This window comes from Zea mays, chromosome 8, assembly GCF_902167145.1.
Source record: "Zea mays cultivar B73 chromosome 8, Zm-B73-REFERENCE-NAM-5.0, whole genome shotgun sequence".
Classification (NCBI taxonomy): domain Eukaryota; kingdom Viridiplantae; phylum Streptophyta; class Magnoliopsida; order Poales; family Poaceae; genus Zea; species Zea mays.
Window position 1 is genome coordinate 178,904,599 of NC_050103.1, and position 22,031 is coordinate 178,926,629.

Genomic DNA, 22,031 nt, shown 5'->3' on the forward strand with positions numbered 1-22,031 from the left:
TTCAAAGAAACAAAACTCAGTAGCTCTTTCTACATCGAAGCCAAGTATATTGCCGCAGGCTATTGTTGCGCGCAATTGCTTTGGATGAGGCAAACCCTCAGGGACTATGGCTACAAATTTAGCAAAGTCTCTCTCCTATGTGATAATGAGAGTGCAATCCGCATGGCAGATAATCCCATTGAACACAGCCGCACTAAGCACATAGCCATTCGGTATCACTTTTTGAGAGATCACCAACAAAGGGGGGATATCGAGATAGCCTATATTAACACCAAAGAACAATTAGCCGATATCTTTACCAAGCCATTAGATGAGAAAACCTTTACCAAACTTAGGAATGAGCTAAATATTCTTGATTCTAGGAACTTTGATTGATACTTTGCACACATTGCTCATTCATATACCTTTGATCATATCTCTTCTATGTCTATGACTAATGTGTTTTCAAGTGTATTCTCATGCTTAGTCATAGAATTGAAAGGGAAATGGAGTATTCGGCAAAGACGACGCATCCACTCAACTCCATCGGTATTATTTACTCTTTACCGGTATTCCGTCATCTTTCCACATTGGTATACTCTTTCACTCATATATTGTTTGCCAAAGGGGGAGAAAATTTTACTAAGGGCTCATATTTCACGCAAAGTATCCGTTTTTGGCGATTTATGCCAAAGGGGGAGAAAGTATTAGCCCAAAGCAAAAGGACCGCACCACCACGCCAATTTCAAAAATTTTCGAAACAAGTTTAAGTCTTTAAATGTTTTTCAATTGGTATCTTTGAAATTAGCATTCCTCTAAGAAATTCTATCTCAACTGGTAAAACCCTCTTGAACACTAAGAGGAGAATTTCATTAAGAGGGAGTTTTGTTTAGTCAAAGGAAAAGCATATGAAACAGGGGGAGAAAATTTCAAAATCTTGAAAATACTTCTCAAAATCTTACTTATATACCTTTGACTATTTGCAAAAGACTTTGAAAAGAATTTCCAAAAGAATTTGCAAAAACAAAACATGTGGTGCAAATGTGGTCTAAAATGTTAAATAGGAAAGAAAGCAATCCATGCATATCTATTGAAATAATTATATTAGTTTCACTCCAAGCAACCTATGCACTTACATTATGCAAACTAGTTCAATTCTGCACGTATATATTTGCTTTGGTTTGTGTTGGCATCAATCACCAAAAAGGGGGAGATTGAAAGGGAAATAGGGTCAAACCTTTTCCTAAATGATTTTGGTGGTTGAATTGCCCAACACAAATAATTGGACTAACTAGTTTGCTCTAGATTATAAGTTCTACAGGTGTCAAAGGTTCAAGTCAAACTAATAAACAATCCAAGAAAGGGTTCAAACAGAAAGGAGCAAAAGAAACCGAAGGCTGGCCTGGTCTGGCGCACCGGACAGTGTCCGGTGCACCAGGGAGATCAACTCTGAATTGCTCAGCTTCGGGTTTTTAGAGAGCCACTTCGCTATAATTCACCGGACTGTCCGGTGTGCCATGCGGAGTAACGGCTACAGCGCCAACAGTCGTCTGCAAAAAGTGAACAGTGCACGGACAGCGCGCGCAGAGTCAGAGCAGGCGCCAGAAGGCGCACCGGACTGTGAACAGTGACTGTCCGGTGCACCACCGGACTGTCCGGTGGCCCAGTTGTCAGAAGCTCCAACGGTCAAACTCTAACGGTTGGGTGACGTGGCTGGCGCACCAGACAGTGTCCGGTGGCGCACCGGACTGTCCGGTGCGCCCATCGACAGACCGCCTCCCCAACGGCCATTTTGGTGGGTGGGGCTATAAATACCCTCCAACCACCACACTTCAAGTCATCTAAGTTTTCAGCCATTGCATTCAATACAAGAGCTCTAGACTTCACTCCAAGACACAAATAAGAGAACAAATCCTCTCCCAAGTCCGGAATCACTCCAATCAATTAGTGACTAGTGAGAGAGAGATATTTGTGTTCATTTGAGTTCTTGTCGTTTGGATCGCTTTTTCTTCTTCCCCATTCTTGTTATCAACACCTTTGTAATCAAAGCAAGAGACACCAATTTATGGTGGTCCTTGTGGGGACTAAGTGTCCCATTTGATTGAGGAGAAAAGCTCACTCGGTCTAGGTGACCGTTTGAGAGAGGGAAAGGATTGAAAGAGACCCGGTCTTTGTGACCACCTCAACGGGGAGTAGGTTTGCAAGAACCGAACCTCGATAAAACAAATCATTGTGTCACTCTCTTTATTTGCTTGTGATTAGTTTTCGCCCTCTCTTTCGGACTTGATTTTATTTTTAACGCTAACCCCGACTTGTAGTGTGTGCTTAAGTTTATAATTTTTAGATTCCGCCTATTCACCCCACCTCTAGGCGACTTTCAGTACTCCTCATTGAAACATAAAATAACAGATCTACGAAATAATTCGAGACACTCTAAAGCACAACTTTTCCCATTTTTATACACTCATCAAAGGATCCATAAATGATATCGTACGCAAGCATACATAAGGCAGATATGGACTTCTAGTGGGGGAAGAAACTGCAATAATTTAGACTGTTTAGTGCATCAGTTCTTTTAGAGACTCGTATGCACAACGAAACACAATTTCTAATGCAAGTAAAGAATGGAAATGCAAAAAAATATTTTAAAAATACATAGATCGTTCAAAAAATAAACATATATAGTAAATACGACAAGTTTTAAAAACAATAAAAGTACAAAGTTCATAATAAACTACTCTTCATCCTCGAAATGGTAGGCCATATGAGTAACAGAACCATATAGAGAATGGCATCCCCAAAGTAATGGATGATTCTAATAGATCAAAGAATGGAATCCACCTCGTGTCGGTTGCAACATGTTTTAAGATGTCTTTAGAGAGTTGGACTCTTTGGACACCATCTCGGTCTAGAGTGTTTGATAATGATACCATATCCCAAGCTAAATGTTGTTGCCAAAAAATTGTTCAGGGAAATAATAAGCCCTCATATCACATACAATGAACTGATGAAAACAACAAGCCCACATATGCGTGCACTAGAGGATTTGGAGATCGACAAGAGATTTTTTATACTCTCTTATCTTTGTAAGTAAGTCTCTTTAGTTTGAGTTTCTTACAGGATTGTGAACAAAGAACATAATGATTCCAAAGTCTAGAATGTTGTGGAGATTGCTTGTTGAGTAAATCCATAAAAAATTTATAGTTTGGACTTGGGACTCCACCTTGGATCCATATATAAATAGAGGTTTGGAAGGCTCTAAACCCTAAACAGATATGTAAATGTGTGAATGAAGGAGAAGACTTAAGAATTAGAGGTGAAAGTGCGTGAATAAAGGGAAGAACCCACCTCTATTTATAGTGTGGATTCAGTTTTTTTGGATTTTTTTAAAATTAGACGGTTGAAATTGAATGGACGAATCAGTACCGCCCGCCCCCGATCAACATCAGCCATGGCCCCCCAAACATGTCAGTCAATATCGTGGGGTCTTCGATGCGAGTGATGTCATCAAGACTGCTCGGCCGACCGACCGACTGTGCTACCTCACGCTGCGCCTACAAAAGTTGATAACGACTGTCTAGACCGCTACGCCAGTGGTCGGTACCACCCGGCACCAGCATTGGCACATGTCTAACTTGTAAGGCCACTCTAAATGAAAGTTTCATTCTTATTAAATGGGATGACATATAAACAAATAGGATGATATGAGACGTAATTTAATGAAAAGAGATATAGGAGAGTTTCATATGAGATGACAAAATTTTATGAGAATGGGATGGAAATCTTAACACATTGTTGCTTAGACGGATGTTAACATGTCAGTCTTATAATCTGTACATGAGACTATCCATTAAAAATGATATAATATTGTGTGCAGCGGTCTATCTATAGTTTATCTAAAATCACTGTTTTATATTGTTCCGTTCTATAAGTTTGAATACGAGTATACGGTTGGATAAACCGGTGAAGATAGTATAACTAGACCAAGGATCAGAGCGCGTAGGAGGGCTGGACTGCTGGATCCAACGGGCGGAAATGTTTCCATTGCTATAAGAATTCGCGTGACATCAACCAGATAAATAAACAGCTATTATTCGATCCAAAACATAAAATACGAGGGTCAAATCCTCCTTTCGGGAATTCTCGTCTCGCTCGGCTCCTCTGGGCCCACAGCGGCCAGCAAACTGCCTCCGTCCTCCCTGCGGGCTGTGCCGCCTCTTCTTCGCGTCGGCGCCGCCCTCCTCCCTTCTCTTCTGCTGCTGATGGAACTGGATCCTCGCCTCTACGAGAACGTCGTACGTTCATCCTCCACGCGCCGTCTCCTTTGGCCGAGTGTGTGCAATCATTTTCTTTTCCTTAATTATGCAGACGCCTGGCTGGATTAGATTTGTTCTTGCGCGATTTTATTTTCTCTGTGTTCATCTTGTATATGGGGGTGGTATGGTTACTTTATGTTTTGGAGCTACGGGTTACTTCGGATTTTATATTTTTTTTAGTAGTGTTTGGATTAGCAGATGTGCTCGTGTTAGGGTTTCTAATTTAGATTGGAAGTTCTCTGTCACTCTGTAGTGAGAAGAGATAGGTATTGTGGTTGCGTGGCTGTGTAATAATGAATAGAAATTTGAAGCTTCGTCGTTGAGGTTGTTTGGTATCCACCAGTTGAACCTTCAGGGCAATTCTTCCTCTTGGCAGGAGGGCGGCAAGCTCAGTTGGTGTTTAGTGTGTAACTCACTAACTCTATTGGGAGCAATGCTGCTGGCAACCCAATTGTTGAACAATGTAGCACAAATAGCAATCACTTCACAAATCTTGGTTCTTTTTTAAGGAAGAAGTGGAGTTAGGTCAATAGTTATTCCTTTGTTGTAAAGAAGACAAAAAGGCCTAATCGCCAAGGCTGATGAGCCATATCATATTACTGGTTTTTCCGCACAAACAACAAATCTATACGGCATCCGAAGAGTCGAAGACACCTGTGCCAAATGTCTTATCTGAATTAAGTTGTTGGCCTAAAATTGAGCATTGGTCCATGTCACCTGCTTATGGATGTCCTTGTATTTCTTTATCTTTTCCAGCACCATAGCATGATTCACCCACACCACCTTTTCCCAAGCTGTCACCGTACTAGTTAGCATTACCTCAAAGTCACTACCACTTTCAACCTATGCCACTCAACATGTGGCTCATATGGCCATATGGCTCTGCCCTTAGTGTTGACCCAACCATTTATATTTATGGCATAGTCATGCTCTATGCCAACTGTACCCACAGCTTCATGTTCTATCCTTTGTTGTCCTTTTCAATTAAGGGGATTAATTACTACTGTCATTTGCTGGACAACTTGATTAATGCAAACTATACCATCATCTTTGTTAAGCTGCAGCATGCTACTGACATAAATTTCTCCCTACTGCAGTCTGTCAGCGACAATGATGTCCGAAACATAGTTCTATCTTATCTTATGCACAACTGTTTTAAAGAGACGGCAGAGGCATTCCTATCTAGCACCGGGTTGAATTTACCTGTCGACTATAGTGTGGATGTGGATAAGCGTAAAGGTATTTATTTGCAGGTCAATACTGGATCTTTCCTACATTATTATGTTTTAGGGGGCGCTTTACTTGTCATATTGCATGATGAAGTACTATTTGTATGTTTTGATAAATTTACTGCAACCTTTCTTGTTGTGTGTTCGAAGCAGGCTCTCCGCATTTGCAGGGGTAAGGCTTGCCTCGGTTTATCCCTTCCGCAGACCCCACTAATGTGGGAGCCCCCTGCAGTGGGTCTGTCCTTTTTTTGCCCTTTCTTTGGCCAAATTGCCTCTGGACCACTAATTTGGACTCAGTTCCACCTTGGATTAGTAGTTTACCACAATTTGGTTCCCTGTTTTTGCTCCATCTAGCACTGAGCAACACTAAGGTTCAGATCAGACCTTGATTTTCTGCTGTTTTGCTCTGTAAATTGTTTCTCCGCCAGCGGTCTTCCTCCCGCCATCGAAGAAATCCTGCCTGAGTGTAACTCCTCTTTCTTTCTGCTACACACCGCTAAACCCTGTGGTTTGTTGCACTTCGACTGGTGTGGGCAAAGGACAAGCTCCCACATACCTGCAGGCTCTCAAATTTGACATCTACCCTTTAGATGAAGGAAAACATTCTGGTCTCTTGCATCAACAGATGCATACGGTCAGCTCCTCAGGGTTGTCCATTTGCACGGTCACCAGGTGGAGAAAGGGGGTTTAGGCTGCATGATTGGATGGAGATGGGGTGGGGAGCGCTTGGCTATGGGAGTTGGGAAGGGGTTCTCGGGGTGGAGAAGAGGCCGCAGGCATATGATGCAGTGATGGGGCATGGGGACTCTGACTGTGGGAGGAAGAGTCTGTGGAATAGTGCTGCGGCATTGGAGACACTGTGTTCATGATGGTGGAGGTGCTGGATCTTCATGCGGCTGTGGAGGATAGCTCGTCCATGGTCTGGTTCTTGTAACCTAGCCTGTATTTGGTGGTGCTACACTGCTACTCCTCTGCCTTGAATGGGAGCCCATCCAAATCTGGCCCAACAACAGGGAGCAGCCAGCAGGGAAGGGAAGAGAGAAGAAGGCATAGGGAGGACCAGGTTTCAGATGACCTGTTGGGTTTAAATGGTATGACATGATGTTGTAACGGCACAAAGATGGGGAGCAAATCAAATCATGAGAGCCTAGCCCAATCTCGCCCAACAACCTGAAGCAGTCAGTAGGGAAGAGAAGTTAACATTGGGGAGCACAAGGTCTGCTCTGAGCTGTTGGATTTGAATTGTATGGCATAGTACTGTAACAGCACAAAGATAAGGAACAAACCAGTGATAAAATAGTAATCCAGATCAGACCTGGTGCAGTGTTGAGAGCTGTCTCACCGAGTCACCAAGTTGTGGGTTCGAAGCAGCCTCTCCGTATTTGTGGGGGGAAAGCTTGTTTTGGCTTATCCTTTCGCCAGACCCCACTCATGTGGGAGCCTCCGTCACTGTGCCTGCCCCCTTTTTTTATCTGAGTGCTACATGAGCAATCTGGCCGTACAAAGGGAAATAAAGGCCAGGAATGTTAGGACTAATCTTGCCATGTATGGATGAAGAGCTACATGAAATCAGTGTTAGTATAATCCTAGCTGCTGATGGTCTTCTGTTAGTGCGTCTGGTCATTGAGTTAAGGTCTGTACGCTGAAGTAAGTCAGCCCACTCTAGTCTTAGTTTCTAGGAAAGTCACTAGGTAATTTCCGAGGAAAGCCCCTAGAGCCATTTTCTTACTCTCTTTTCAGCTATAAATAAGAAGTAAAGGCACCTGCAAGCGGCAGCTCATAGCAGCCCAACAGAAGTTGAAGCTATGTGAGCCACATAGAGAAGATAGGGCTTGGTTGTGAAGATGAAGCTAGTGTATGGTGTGTAGTAAGCTAGTGTTTATGTGTAGCTTGGTTGTGAAGATCAAACGAGGTGTGTGAAGTGAAACTACTTGTTAATATGTGAGAGACAAAGTGATTTCGTTTTAATCAAGGAGGAGTACAGAAGGAAACAGCTAATAAGAAAGGAAGGGTAAAAACAGAACTAGACTATAAAACTGAAAAAGAAACTAAAGGCTAACTTACCAAACTAACCTGTACATGGAAAAAGAGGGAAGAGAAGAAAATTACGAAGATTCCTGCCAAAGCTATAAACTAGAAGTGAATCCATTATTAAGTGTGAATGCTCATTTCATCTTTGAAGAGGTACACCAGCAGTTAAAGGATGGTATAATCCTATAAAAAATCCGATCATTTCTTTTAGATCTTTATATTCTTTTCTAGCCTTGTGTTTATGGTTTTGAAGTTGGCAACATATCAGGTGCAACCCGTGCAACCAAGACACAAGCATGAAGGTGGGAGGACTTTTTTAAAAATATCTAGGGAGAGGTGGGAGGGTTCTTTTGAAAAAGGAATATTTTTAAAAAGGTCCTTCCACCTCCATACTTGTCTTGGTTGCACAATTGCACCAATAGGTTCGGTTGCACCTAATATGTTGACTTTGAAGTTAATGCTAGATTTTTAGTAGTGTTATGATCACTTGTATATGTTCTTGGAAGAAAAAACTTTTATCACTTCGCTACTGCTATTATCGTCAATAAGTAACTCATACAACCGAAGTGATCTTGCCTAATTAACACTGGAGCCATCTCCATTCAATATAGGATTATTTTTTACCGTTATACATTTCCTTTTATCACTGATACTAGTGATTGGATATGATCCGGTGAGCGAAAGGGCCTCTAGCGTAATGGTTAAGGCTTCCGAGTAGCACCTCTAGGTGACTAGGTCCTAGGTTCGATCTCCCTCGGGCGAATTTCTGGCTTGGTTAAAAACATCCCCCCGCTATGCCCCGCCCGCTCCCAGGTTACGTCTTGCGCGCCACCCTCCGGCTGGGCCGTTGCAAAAGGCGGTGACGGCCCCCGCTAGTGATGGGGGCCAGGGTTCAAGGATTTTCTCGGACGGGACCACGTTTCGGTCTCTTCTTAATATAATACCGGAAGGGTGGTCTTTCCCTCCCCGGTCGAGTTTTTTTTTTTGATTGAATATGATCCATTGCACACCATTGCAAAAAATGCCAGTTCCGTGCAGTTTTTACCAGAATAATGTAATAATAAAAGTGGTTTAAAATTTCGATATCTTTCGCTAATGTTCATTCAATAGGTAAGGTGGACCTAAGTAATGGGTGATTCATACATATAATATTCCTGCATTTTTTTTTTCAAATTTTCATGGCCATTTTTTAGCTCAGCGTATAATTAACTGTAACTCAGAAACTGCACACTTAAAATTAATTGTTCTTTAGGACATTGTATGAAATAGCTGTGATTCAAATGGGTATTTGATGTCTTCCATTTAATTCATCATAGATCATGAGTGCATAAAATCACAAAAGTTTGTAAATTGAGTAATTATATTCCAGTTATCTGATGATAGCAATTTTTTGTATCTAATAGCCTTGACTTTCTTTCAGCAATTTTTAATTTTGTGCTAGAAGGGAATGCCCTTAAAGCCATAGAGCTGACAGAAGAAATGGCACCTAACTTGCTAGAGAATGATATGGATCTACATTTTGATCTTCTTAGTCTCCACTTCATTGAGCTAGTTCGCTCCAAAAAATTGTGAGTTTGTGAATTTTTTAACTAGGATTGAAAACTATTTTTACATCCTTTTATTAACCTGGCTATTTTGATTGACAGCACAGAAGCTCTTGACTTTGGCCAGAAAAAATTGACATCATTTCAGAAGGTTACCAAGTATATTGAGAAACTAGAGGTACTTTTTCCTTGAGCCTACATGTCTCAGGACCATTCTGACAGCTAAAATAATTTTTATTTTAACATAGAACACCAATGGATTGATTACTTGTTCCAGATGTTTAATTGCTACTGTTATTACAGAAAGATATTAAAATACAACTTTTGATTGTATAGGACTTTATGGCCCTCCTGGCTTATGAAGAGCCGGAGAAGTCACCTATGTTTCATCTACTAAGCCCAGAGCACAGGCAGAATGTTGCAGAGGGCTTGAATCGGGCTGTCCTTGGTATGCTATATATATCATGTTTAGCTCTTGCCCTCGGAAGCTTTATTTCCAATGATCTGACTGGTCTTCCTCTACGATTGATGACAGCACATGCTAATCTTCCAGCATATTCATCGTTGGAGAGGGTGGTCCAGCAAGCGACTGTGGTTAGACAATACCTACAGCAGGAAGTTGGCAAGGTAAATATCGCAAAGTAACTTGTCAGCGAATGGTTCAGTATCGTATCTTGTTAGTTTCACTTGTAGTTTGTGCTCATTGTGTAATGTCCTGTGGTGATGCAATATGATGCTCATCGAGAGGGCGGGCACTGCTTACGTATCTTTTGTTCTCACAAGTTCTTCCTGCTCACCAGTCCACTTGAATCCAAATTTTAGTTTTGGTGATCTACATCTTGCTGCATACATGACATTTGGAACTCTTGGAGCAGGATTCTTACCCACCATTTTCTTTGAAGGCCTTTCTGAGCAAGTAAATGTGCAAATGGTCACTTCTTCAGAACAGGGTAACCACCTCTCCAGGCCATCATGTACATGTACCCTTGTGGAGTGCATACACGATGAAGTAGTTTATACAGTTGAGGTGTTGTTGACACCACTTATACAGTTGCAATGGTGTTGTACTTTGAAAAGGAGGGTGCTGTATGCTGTCTGCTTCCTTGATTTACATTCTGTTTTACTTGTCTCTCTGCCTTAGACATGGCGAAAGCATGTATGTATGACCTGTTGAGCTATTCTGTGCGTTCGTTCGGTGAACTCAGTTCGAGTCGGTTTGTAATTGGTCTTTTTTATTACTACCGCCATGTGCAGAGGCTAAAGGTCCGAACTCTGGATGCGTAAGCGTAACGGGTTATTCTGTCCATGGTACTCCTATTTGCGATTTCCATATATAAGGGACTGTGAATTCTTCATCACTTGTAGATGTTGATATAATTTTTTCAGAAAAAAAAATGTTCAGAGGAGTTTGAATCAAACTCAAACTTTAATTTGGAACTACGAATCCAAGTCAAACTGTGGTTCGGAAACTCGGGGAGTAGCACTCAATAGGCAGTATTGGAGATTGGACGCTCGCTAATAACATCATTAGTGTGGCCTTGCTTCGATCATATGGCTGCCTACGAATAACCTTTTTCATCGACTAGTTCAAAACTATACTTGGAGTTGGAATTTTCAGTGTAACTAGACCCCGAATTTCGAAAAGAGAACTACATGATGGCGGCCGCGAACGGCACGCATGATGGTATCGATCCCCAGTTTCTACGCGGACAGCACCGGGACTAGCATGAGCATGAGCATAAGCATTCCAGTGAGGTTTGGACCCTGGGGTGGGAACAGTGGCACCATCTTTGACGACGGGATATACACGGGTGTCCGGCAGATCAATTTGACGCGGGGGCTAGTAGGGATATCCTCCATGAAGGTTCTCTACGACCGCAACGGGCAGGCCGTATGGGGCGACAAGCGCGGAGTCAGTGGGGGCTCTACTAGAGCTCAAAAGGTCGTGTTCGATTTCCCGTCGGAGATCTTGACGCACATAACCGGCTACTTCGGCTCGACGACGGCGACGATGAAGATGAAGATGGGCCCGACGGTGATCAGGTCGCTGACGTTCCACACGACAAGGAAGAGCCACGGACCGTTCGGGGGGGACGAGCAGCACGGCACCTTCTTCTCCAGCTGCCTGGCCGACGGGAGGATAGTAGGGTTCCACGGCAGGGCGGGATGGTACATCGACAGCGTCGGGGTTCACGTTCTGGAAGGGAAGGTGCTGTCGCAGCAGAGAGACGACGAGACGCGTTGTTCACTAGCACTAGCAGCGAGGGAAAGGGAAGCCGGAGACGAGGTGGTGAGCAGCAGCAGCAAGCAGCAGCAGCTCTGGAGGAGGACTGCTGCAGGCGCCGGCTACTACTACTACTACATACGGCGTGGTGAAAGAGCCGGTCCCGATAGGCCCCGGACCGTGGGGCGGGGACGGCGGCAAGCCGTGGGACGACGGCGTGTACACCGGCGTCAGGCAGATGTACATCACGAGGACCGACGACTTCATCGGGTCTGTCCAGATGGAGTACGACAGGAGCGGCAAGTCCGTCTGGTCCACCAAGCACGGAAACGGTGGCCAGCAGCAGATCACAATCACACACAGGGTATATAATTTATGTCCAGTTTGTTTTGTTTTGTGACTGGCTGACTGCCTGACTGCACTGCACTGCACTGCAGATCAAGCTGGACTACCCGCACGAGGTCCTGACCTGCGTCTACGGGTACTACAACGCGTGCGTCGAGGAAGGGCCCAGGGTGCTGCGTTCGCTCACCCTGGTCAGCAGCCGGGGGAGGTACGGCCCGTTCGGCGACGAGGTCGGCGCCTACTTCACCTCCGCCACGACGGAGGGGAAGGTGGTGGGCTTCCACGGCCGGTGCGGCCTCTACCTGGACGCCATCGGGGTGCACATGCAGCACTGGCTCGGGGTCGGGGACGCCAGAACCGCTCGCGCTTCCGCTCCTTCCAAGTACTACATTTCCAGGTACCTGTTCTGAGGTGTATATACTAGCTAGCAGCGTTTTGCTCTGCATGCACGCGGCAACAGGTTCAGTGGGCAGCTCTGAACCTCGTCATGTCATCTGTTATGATTATTGGCGGCGGTAGTTTGCTGCTCTTCGGGAGCCATTGTCAGCTTGTTCGCTGCGGCTTGCTGCGGCTGCAATCCGGCTGCGGCTTCTACAGTATTTTTCTCTCTATGGATTGCAGCTGCAGCAGTCCAAACAGCTGCAACAGTGTCGGCTTGTAGCCAGCCGAACACGCCCTGTATGTGTTCCATTCCATGTTTCTCCAACAAGATATGTACAAGCCCACGTTCGTCACTGGATGGATCAGACACGAGTAGTGGGGCGGACGACCGACCGACTGACTGACGTGCCGCGCCCCCGCCCCAACTGTGTGTGTGTGTGTGTGTGCATGTGCTGTGCTCCCGTGTCTCTCATTCTGTCGCAGGCCAGGCCACATTGACTGGGGACTGAGGTACATTTGACAGGCAAACTGCAGCAGCCCTATTACTATTCTGTATCCTGTACTATCCACCGCCAACTTGCACAGAACCACGGCGGCGCCGATGATCTGTTTGTAGGCTGGGGCCATCTCAGCGACAGCGAGTGATAGTAGTACGTACTACTTACTACTCACATGCGCGCATGCAGAGTGACGCAGCAGCTGACCAGCTGGGTATGGCTTTGCAACACCGGCCCGGGTAGCAATACCAAGCACAGCACATGCATGTGTGGAGAGATCCCTGCCGCCCAGATCTTTGGTCCGAAAGCTCTTTTCGGGGATTTGGTTCGTTTCGATCGACGACGTGCAGAGGTAATGGACATGACGGCCTGTAGCGGCGGGTGATCGGAAACCGCGCTCGCGGACGGCGACGGCGGGTGGGGTCAGATGCATGCAGACCAGGCCGTGGACTCTTTGACCGCAGGCGTGGACCCTTTGAATTTGATGACCGCGTGTGGACTCGGTCGTGATCGTGACAGCGACCTACTACTAATTAAGGCAGCAGTAACTAAGGTAGCCAAAGCACATTCTTTGCGTGGGTGATGACGACTTTTTAGCTACTTACTTTGTCCATTGCCCGTAGCAAAATCCCGGTGCGCGCGCGCGCTAGCAGCTAGCTTTCCACCACCTTCCCGTGTGGAGCCGGCCGGGCAGTTTGGCCGTGTCAAACTGAGCCTTTTTGACCGTGTTTTTGTCCGGCTCGGGCTGCTGTATGTTATGTACTGCTCCACAAGCTGGTACTAGCAAAGTTTGTTTAGGCTTGGCGGTTTGTTTGCTTCTAGCGGTCCAGAACACACACAGTATAGCTCATGTGAAAGCTAACTACTACCTACTAGTATAGCTCATGTGAAAGCTGAGTTAATAAATAACGACGACCTACTAGTACTGCCTATGCAAGTGGAGCGTTAGAAAACACAAGTCTTCTTCTGGAACGATTTGTTTTTTGCACGTGCTGTTGCGGCGGGCATTAATAGTGGGCGGCCCGACCCACACGTACGCACATCCGGTGGTTGGGTTGCTCTGCTGCTACTGGAACTGGATCCAGCGCTGGCATCACATGATCTGGGCGTGGGGCGGGCCGACGAGATCCCAGCTCCAGGTAGGTATGTGCGATACTGTCTCCTGGATTTGTTTTCATATATAATTTTTGAGTCGGTACTCGGTACATTCCCCCACACCACTTGTATATTGTTGGAATGCATATTATTGTATCATCGACTTTCAGGTGTTCAGTTTTGTATCGTTCCAAGACACAAGTGGCTGGTCGATCAGGCGTCGTCGATCTTGCTGACTTTGAAAAGTCAAAAAGCACCACACAGTTGTTCGCTTAAGATTAAAGCCGATTATTTATACTGCAATCTGTAGAAAAAACGTTGTTGAAGCAGCATAAGTCGATATAAAATAAAGCCAAATAAATAATCCATGCCCAAAACTCCCCCGCCGCATGTTTGGTCGCTTGTAGGGAGTTTTGCTGTCCAATGATTCCCCCTTCCCTTCCCCCATATTAATCTCATCTCACTCTTTAATTATTCTATTTATTTATTTATTTATAATATTAACATTTTTGAGCTTTAAAACCTGATAACAATGTGTATTCACTACCGGAATCAATCGCTTCGCCGAGTGCCTGAAGCACTCGGCGAAGCCTTAAAACACTCGACAAAGGCTTTGCCGAGTGTAACACTCGGCAAAGAAGGCTCGGCAAACAGTGCATCGACAAAGACTTCTTTGCCGAGTACTTTTTCTCGGGCACTCGGCAAATATCTTTGCCGAGTGCCAGGGAGCACTCGGCAAAGAAAAGCGACCGTTACGGCGCCGGGTGACGGAGACGGTGGCTTTGCCGAGTGTCAACGGTGACACTCGGCAACGAAGATATCTGTGCCGAGTGTCTTCCTGGCAGCACTCGGCAAAGTCGCCTTCTTTGCCGAGTGCCAGTTGGGACACTCGGCAAAGAGTCCGCCAGGGAGGGTCCCCATGTCAGGCTCTTTGCTGAGTGTCCCAAGTGGCACTCGGCAAAGCCGACCTCTTTGCCGAGTGCCAGCGACATAACACTCGGCAAAGAACCTAAGCCGGTGCTCAGGTCTGTTCTCTTTGCCGAGTGTTATGACCCAGACACTCGGCAAAGAGCCTCTTTGCCGAGTGTAACACTCGGCAAAGTGACCAGTATATACCTTTTTTATTTGTTTTTTGTTTTCCATCCACACAAACAGAATATATCACATATATATCACATATATACATCACAGATATCATCACAGACATAAATAGCCAACACAAACATAAAACCGTCACCACAAACATAAATATCCATCACAAACATAAGTGTTCAACACAAGTATTAAACACAAACATAAGTCTCAAACGTCGCAAGCTCTCACATAAGTATCAAACAGAAACATAAGTATTATACATAAGTTCTGAAGTCTAAAACAATGACTCATGGAGGTGGGCGGTTTGGCCGGGGCTGCGTTAGGCTGAACCCTTCCGGAGGGTTGTTGGATGCCGCCCCAGATTGGCCCTGCACAGAGAAGAGATAGCATGTGTTATACCAGATGCATTACAAACATCTAACTACAATTTTGATACTCACAGGAGTGTGGAAGAGAGTAGGGTCAACTGGGGGGAACAATGGAGGTGGCAGAGCGATGCCCTGTGCGGCGCCAAGGCTCTGCATGTACTGGAACATCTCCGCCATCCTCTGATCAGCCGCCGCCCGCTCCGCCATTATCCTCGCCTCCATCTCTTCTAGTTGGGTCTGTAATATTACAAGCCAACGTTATAGTATCTCAAAGACTAGGTATATAACTAAAGGAAGGACGAGTTACAGAAGCACTAACCTCGAGTTGTTGTATGCGATGCTGTGAGCTGTCGTGCCGAGGTCGAATGGCTGGGCTCGAGCCCGTGCTCCTTGCTCTCACCTGAGATAGAGTGGGAGTGGAGGACGAGTCGATTGCCCCGTCGGCAATCCAGTACCGCCCATGTCTCTTGCCTCCTCCGACCCTCATGAGCACATCGGGGTCGATAGGCTCGGTGCTCGGATCATAGTCTGGGCCATGGACCTCCTGCGCCATGGCGGTGTAGTCATGGAGGCGGCTGTAGACGGCGGGGTTGGTGTAGGCCTCCCCTGTATGAGCACATCGGGGTCGATAGGCTCGGTGCTCCGATCTCATGATGTTCCTTCCTCTACGACCCGTGTACATCCACTCACGGTCCTCCATCCTATAACATATATAACCGACTATAGTTTAATATAACATGTAAAAAATTTGGCAGCACCTCCCCTGTACGGGGATGTTTACAAAACCTGCCAATAAAACTATCGGCACGATGGCCGACATCCACAAAATATATCTAATTGACACACATAGTAGAAACTCTCTAAATTAAATAAACATGTACTATAAATTTAATAAACACACATACTAAATTCAATAAATTAATAAACATACATATGACAATATAACAATAAACATACATAAATTTAACATACATATGACAATATAACAATATGACAATAATAAACATACTAAATTCAATAAACATACTAAATTCAATAAATTAATAAACATACATATGACAATATAACAATAATAAACATAAATTTAATAAACTTAATAAAACTTTACGGTTCGACATAAATTCAATAAATTTAATAAACCTCGGGGACGGGCGGCGGTCGGCTCGCCGGCGTTGGCGTGCCGGGCGCGTGGGGCGCGGCGAGCGGGCGGGCGGTCGGGCGAGGGCGGCTTGCCGGCGTGGGCGCGGGGAGAGGCGGCGGTCGGGCGAGGGCGGCTTGCCGGCGTGGGCGCGGGGAGAGGCGGCGGTCGTGGCGGCGGTGAGCCGCGTGAGGCGGGCGGGCGGCCGGGCGAGGGCGGCGTGCCGACGTGGGCGCGGGGAGAGGCGGCGGGCGTGGCGGTGGTGAGGCAGAGGGAGAAGAGAAAGGAGAAGGAAGAAGAAAGCCGACCGGGCGGCCGGTTAAGTAAATTTCTTTGCCGAGTGCCCGCGATCCGGCACTCGGCAAAGATTTTTTTTAAAATTTTAAAATAAACTTTGCCGAGTGCCGGATCACGGGCACTCGGCAAAGGCTTCTGTGTCGAGTGCTAGGTGTACAGCACTCGGCAAAGCTTTGTTCTTTATACTTTGCCGAGTGCCACACAGTAGGCACTCGGCAAAGTCGTCTTTGCCGAGTGTCATCTCTAGACACTCGGCAAAGTATATTTTTATTTTTTTGATTTTGTCTCCCAAACTTTTTGTGGTATGTTACTACACTATGTAGACCTACATGTATGATTTGTGGACAATTATAACAGAGATTCAATCGTTAGTAGATTTAGTTCGTTTATTTGAATTTCTTCGAAAAATTCAAATTTGAACTGCAGGTCACTCGAAACGTGGAAAACCGTACATGAAAAAATGATATTCATGTTACTTAGCATAAGTTACGACCGATTTCAGAAACGTACCGGAAACTTCGAGCAACATGCTCACTAAACATGACCGTGAACTTGGCATCCACATGTTTAAAAATTGTATAAAACACAAACAAAGTCAGAAAATCATGAAACTTGTCCTCGTGTCATGATATCATATGTATAGGCTGTGATAAAAAATTTAGAGTATTTGGAGAAAGTTATGAGACACTATGTGTAGAAACCTAAGAGGATTACACATGAAATTATAGAGTTTCAATGTGGATCTCAATAATAATAATAATGTGTATTATTGGTAGTACAAATAGTTCATTATTTTTTTAAATTTTTTTTAAAAAAACTGATAAAAATATTAAATAACTAGATTATAGTATATAAGGCCACGACACCAACATCGGATTTGTAGGTCTCGCAGGCACGCAGGCGCTGGCCAACCAAATCACGTTTCCGCATGGCACGCAGGCAGAATCGCTCCAAAATCTGCCTGAAAAGGACGCGAGTACGTAGTGTACCGCCACGAATAATAATAATAATGTACTGTATCGAGGACGATGTTATTGGCATGCAGTCAGACGATGCTGGGTTGGTCTTGTCGTCGAACTGCGCTGTCGGTCTGCCGGTTCCTAGCTAGCTAGCTCCTTTTAAGCAATCGGTCGATCACGTACAGTGCGATCGAGATGATTAGGTGTGTGCTGATATAGATCAATTTTAAGGGACTTTGGTCTAATATAAATAAAAAAAAGTTATGGCGACATATATTGACAAATTCGTGAGGTGCTCCATATGACGAAAAACCAGCACGCCCCCCTCCCTCTCTCACGCCAAACACATGCTAGCTTGTGTGTGTCACTTGAGGATTTTATTGTTGGTTCGTTCGTTCGTTTCATGCGCGCGTGACTGACGTCGTTAGCGGCGGGTTCCGGCAAGAGATGGGTGTTGCGCGCGCGAAACCGGGCAAGCCGAGTCGAGTCGGCCATGTCACGCAACTGTTTGTATCATGCGCGCGGGCGACAGAGCGTACGGGCGATCTATCCCTGTGGCCCCGGATCTCGATGGCCAGCAAATTGATTAAACGCTTGCGTAGCCGGAGCACGGGAACACGTGCGAATGCTATTGGCTGTGGGGGCAGTGCATGCATTGTCAGCTGGTACGGTCAGCTGCTCGATCGACCGATAGCGATCGCAAACGCCCGTGGTGTGGTGCTCTGCTCCCCGGCCGGCCAGTTCGTGGATCGGTCGGTGCACGCACGCACGCACACGCACGGTGTTCGGTCCGATGGCTCCGGCCGGTCCGTGTGTGGGTCGGTTTATAATGGTGGCAGCAGGCAGGCAGGAGAGCACGGCGATCTCATGCATGCCGTGTAGCCTACTAACTAGCTAGGGTTTAGGGCTAGCGGAGCCAAGAGATCGAGCTGTACAGTACGCTTCATTCGCTACCACACGGTAAGCACGGACCCAAGCAGGAGTAGGTACGATTTCCTCTCATCACGCTTTTGCCAAAAATGCCAGTGACGCGATTATATTTTTTTTCAGACGAGCTGAGCTTTCCCTATCGAGAGAGCCCCGATCGAGCATATCATATGCAATGCAGCACATGCCTCACGCCAATTCGTTCGTTCGTTCGCGTGCGTGCGTGCGTGCGTGGACACCCCCGCCCCCCGGCCATCGCTTAGTCTCCCATCGATATCGTCTCGCTGACTCGCATGGCACGGCCCCGGCGGCTTCACGCGCGCCTCTCTTTCACAAACGAAAAAACCATGTCCTGCTAGGCTGATACCACCTCGAAACCGTGGCATGTACGGTGGTTTCGCAAGCTACTCTAGCGACGACAGCGCAGAAAGCAAGAGAGAGAGAGAGAGAAGATCTTGGCGCGATCCTGTGCCTGCTGCACCCTGGAGTGGAGAGAGACGACGACACTTGCGATTTCCTTCGAATGCTCGGTCGTGCTTCTCTGCGGTTCTGCGATCTGCCTGGTCGCTCTGCCCTACTCCTACTCCTACTCCTACTCCTACTCCTACGTTTGGATCTTGCCTATTCTGGCAGATCGACCCGTAGGCTGTAGCTAGGGCCTAGGGGGAAGAAATCGATAAAGCGCAGCGGGGATTGGTGAAGACGGAGAGAATCAACGGTAATAAACCCGAGACGCTGTTGACCACCGATCCAAATCATATCACTGCTTGCAACGAGTGCCTATAGCTAGCTAGGAGAGCTAGTACTGTATATACTATATATTATTGCACGGTTTTCACACAAGATTTGTTTCCTAGCAATGCACTCCGGAGTACTACTCTATGAATGAATAGAATAGAATAGGTTTCTAAAATCAAAAGTTTGTCTACTCATACTTTATAAAAACGGGCGACCCGTCAGCCTTTTCCAAAGCCTACTTATATATTTACCGTATCTCTTCTTTATCTCCTAATCCAATTTTAAGCTTCCTAGTTGAATATATGTACAACTAGGACGGATTTGGCGCTGTAGGTTCTCCCCGTGATCTGCATGCCTTGCCTCCGGTGGGATGAGCTAGCTAGGACGCGGTCCTAAAAGGTTGGTCAAGATACGGAAGCCGGACAGGAAGGATCTCTCTTTTTCTCGAGTCAGCTAGTGCTCGTCTCGACCGTCGTCTCCCAGCTAGCTGTGTGCTGAGAATTTCCTCGGAAATGTAACATTAAAAACCACTGCGCTCTAATTCAAAAGCTCCACAGCTTGCACGTGGCCGCAGGAAGGCGGATAAGTAGCCCCTCTTTGTTTCAGCTTTTTGGAGCTTCTGGTCATCGATCAAAAGCTACTGCGGACTGCCAAACGTTCAGCTTTTCAGTCAGCTTTTTATAAAATTCGTTTGGTTAAAAACCATTCAAAATCAACATAAACATATAATCGGTTGAGTCGTTGCAATAATAGTAGTAATATGTCACTTTCTACATCCTAAGTCTTATGGACACCTTTATCTTCCTCCACACGTAATCCTAATGATACTCGGATTCTCCCCACAGCCAGATTCTCAGAAAAGCTGGTCAGAAAAAAGCTAAACCAAACAGACCCGTAATCACTCGCTTTACGTCAACATCAACAATAACAACAACAACAACAACAACAACAACAACAAAGATATCTTATTTTGTCTCTCTCTCCATAAATTAATTTATCATTGCTAAATTTTACTCTATTAACAGAAAACCCTTTTTCTTCTATATATCATTCAATGACGAAAGACTTTTTCCTATGTCCTTTTTTTCAAGTTTCTTAGGTCAATGGTTTCCGTCATAAGATTTATCATTGTCATCCTCTTGTATAGTTCAGCACTACTCCTATTCGGTGTGTCACCAGACACATCCGATGCTCCTCAGCATCTAGTTTTCCTTCATTTTTTTGTGTTTCTTCATATAGTTTTAGGCTTCTTTTATCTTGTGTCTTGTAATCATGATCTTTATATGTCTTTAATGAGTCTTCTAATGTCTTTCTTTGATCTTCTCGATCATCACTTTTCCAACGTTCAAGTCCATGTTGCATCCTTTCAACTATATCCACGACACGGTTAGCAAATTGTATTAGCACAAATGGTTATGTTGATCATCAGATATCAAATCTGTGTGATAAAATGGGCTTTGGTCCATTCTCCTTACATGTGGTTTGCGGCTTTCACTGTGTCCTAGTGTTGACTATGATATGAGACTTTTAGTACGGTTGTTAAGCCAGTCACTATCCACACCATCCTCATTGTTGTCGCATCATTGGCCTGTCCATTGGTTGGATGTGAAGAATGCCATTCTCTATGGAATTTTTCATGCATGAGATATTATATTGTGAGCATCCATCTATAACCTTGGACCATTTTCATGCTAATCACATCTGCCATCTTCAGACACGTATAAGTATTGTTTGAAGCAAGCTCCATGTACCTAATATGGTTGGTTTGCTTCTCACATCTTGTCCATGAGATTTGTTGGTGTTCGGTCTAGCGCGTCACTCTTACTACCGTCATGGCTGTAACTTGCATACTTACTTCCATATATTGATGACACTGTCCTCGCTACCCCCATTAGATGCTCTTCTCCAACACATCATTCACCCCTTGCTCAAGAGGTCTTGATGAAGGATCTCAATCACCACTTCTTAGGCATGTTTGTTAGCAGGCGTGATGGTGGGTTGTTTTGTCTCAGCAACAATATATATGCAGGATATTTTGGAGCGAGTTGGCATATTCAATTGAAATACTTATTCTACCCCTAATGACACTTTTGCCAAGGTTTCCAGTAATGGTGTCCCTGTTTCTGATGCGATTGATTACATTTCCCTTGTTGGCACCCCATAGTATCTCATTTTCACCCGACTGATGTGCATATGTTGTTCATCAAGTATACCTCTATATGCATGACCCACATGACACTTATCTTGCTTTGGTGAAACAAATCCAGTTCAATGTTGGTTACTGACTTTGGCTTCCAACCAGGGTTTACAATTTCATTTTTACTATTCAAAAGTTTGTTTTTTACCAAAGTCTCACTTTTGTATTTTCTTAAATTTGGGACTAAAATATATGATTTTTTGGACCAAAATTTCAATTTTGTATAGTATAAAAAACGAAAAAATCATCGAAATTCACTAAATTTCGGTCAAAATTGCTAACCCTCCTTGCAACAACACTCCTCCACTATGCCCTCCTTAATGGCTTATTCTAATGCTGATTGTATGGTCTGTCATGACAACAATGCTCTACTTTTAGGTTTGCTATTTTTCTAGGAGATAATTTGATTTCTTGGTCTCTCAAGTGTCAGTCGATGGTCTCACGTTGTAGTATCTAAGACTATAGGGCGATTCTAATGTTGTTGCTCGGGTAACCTGTTTGTGCCAACTTCTTGTTGACCTTGACTGTCATGTTTGTCGTGCGCTGTCTACTGTGATAATGTGCAAATTGTTTATTGATTGATAAAGCTAGTTCAATATCAATGTACCAAGTACATTGATTCATTTTATTCGAGACAAGGTTGCTAGTGGAGTTGTTCAAGCTCTTAGCGT

At 45.1% G+C, this 22,031-nt stretch overlaps 2 protein-coding genes across 5 annotated transcripts; both read left to right on the forward strand.

Annotated features, from left to right (window-relative positions):
* Positions 1-3,984: 3,984 nt before the first annotated feature.
* On the forward strand, positions 3,985-10,454 carry LOC100276682 (Jacalin-related lectin 3). Of its 4 annotated transcripts, none has more exons than XM_020542000.2 (7): positions 3,985-4,274; positions 5,393-5,534; positions 8,976-9,123; positions 9,202-9,277; positions 9,436-9,547; positions 9,635-9,726; positions 10,002-10,403. In XM_020542000.2, the coding sequence occupies exons 1-7, from the start codon at positions 4,242-4,244 to the stop codon at positions 10,017-10,019; spliced, it is 621 nt and encodes a 206-aa protein (XP_020397589.1). In that variant the 5' UTR covers positions 3,985-4,241; the 3' UTR covers positions 10,020-10,403. The 4 variants fall into 4 exon arrangements, with proteins under 4 accessions (XP_020397589.1, XP_035817272.1, XP_008654713.1 ...); XM_035961379.1 differs by having other exon boundaries at positions 4,066-4,311; XM_008656491.4 differs by having other exon boundaries at positions 4,091-4,311; positions 9,975-10,454.
* Positions 10,455-10,777: 323 nt separating this feature from the next.
* LOC103636605 (jacalin-related lectin 3-like) lies at positions 10,778-12,694 on the forward strand. The gene is made up of 4 exons (XM_035962002.1): positions 10,778-11,687; positions 11,831-12,009; positions 12,129-12,218; positions 12,635-12,694. Exons 1-4 carry the CDS (start codon positions 10,778-10,780, stop codon positions 12,692-12,694), a joined length of 1,239 nt encoding a protein of 412 aa, XP_035817895.1.
* The last annotated feature ends 9,337 nt before the right edge of the window (positions 12,695-22,031 follow it).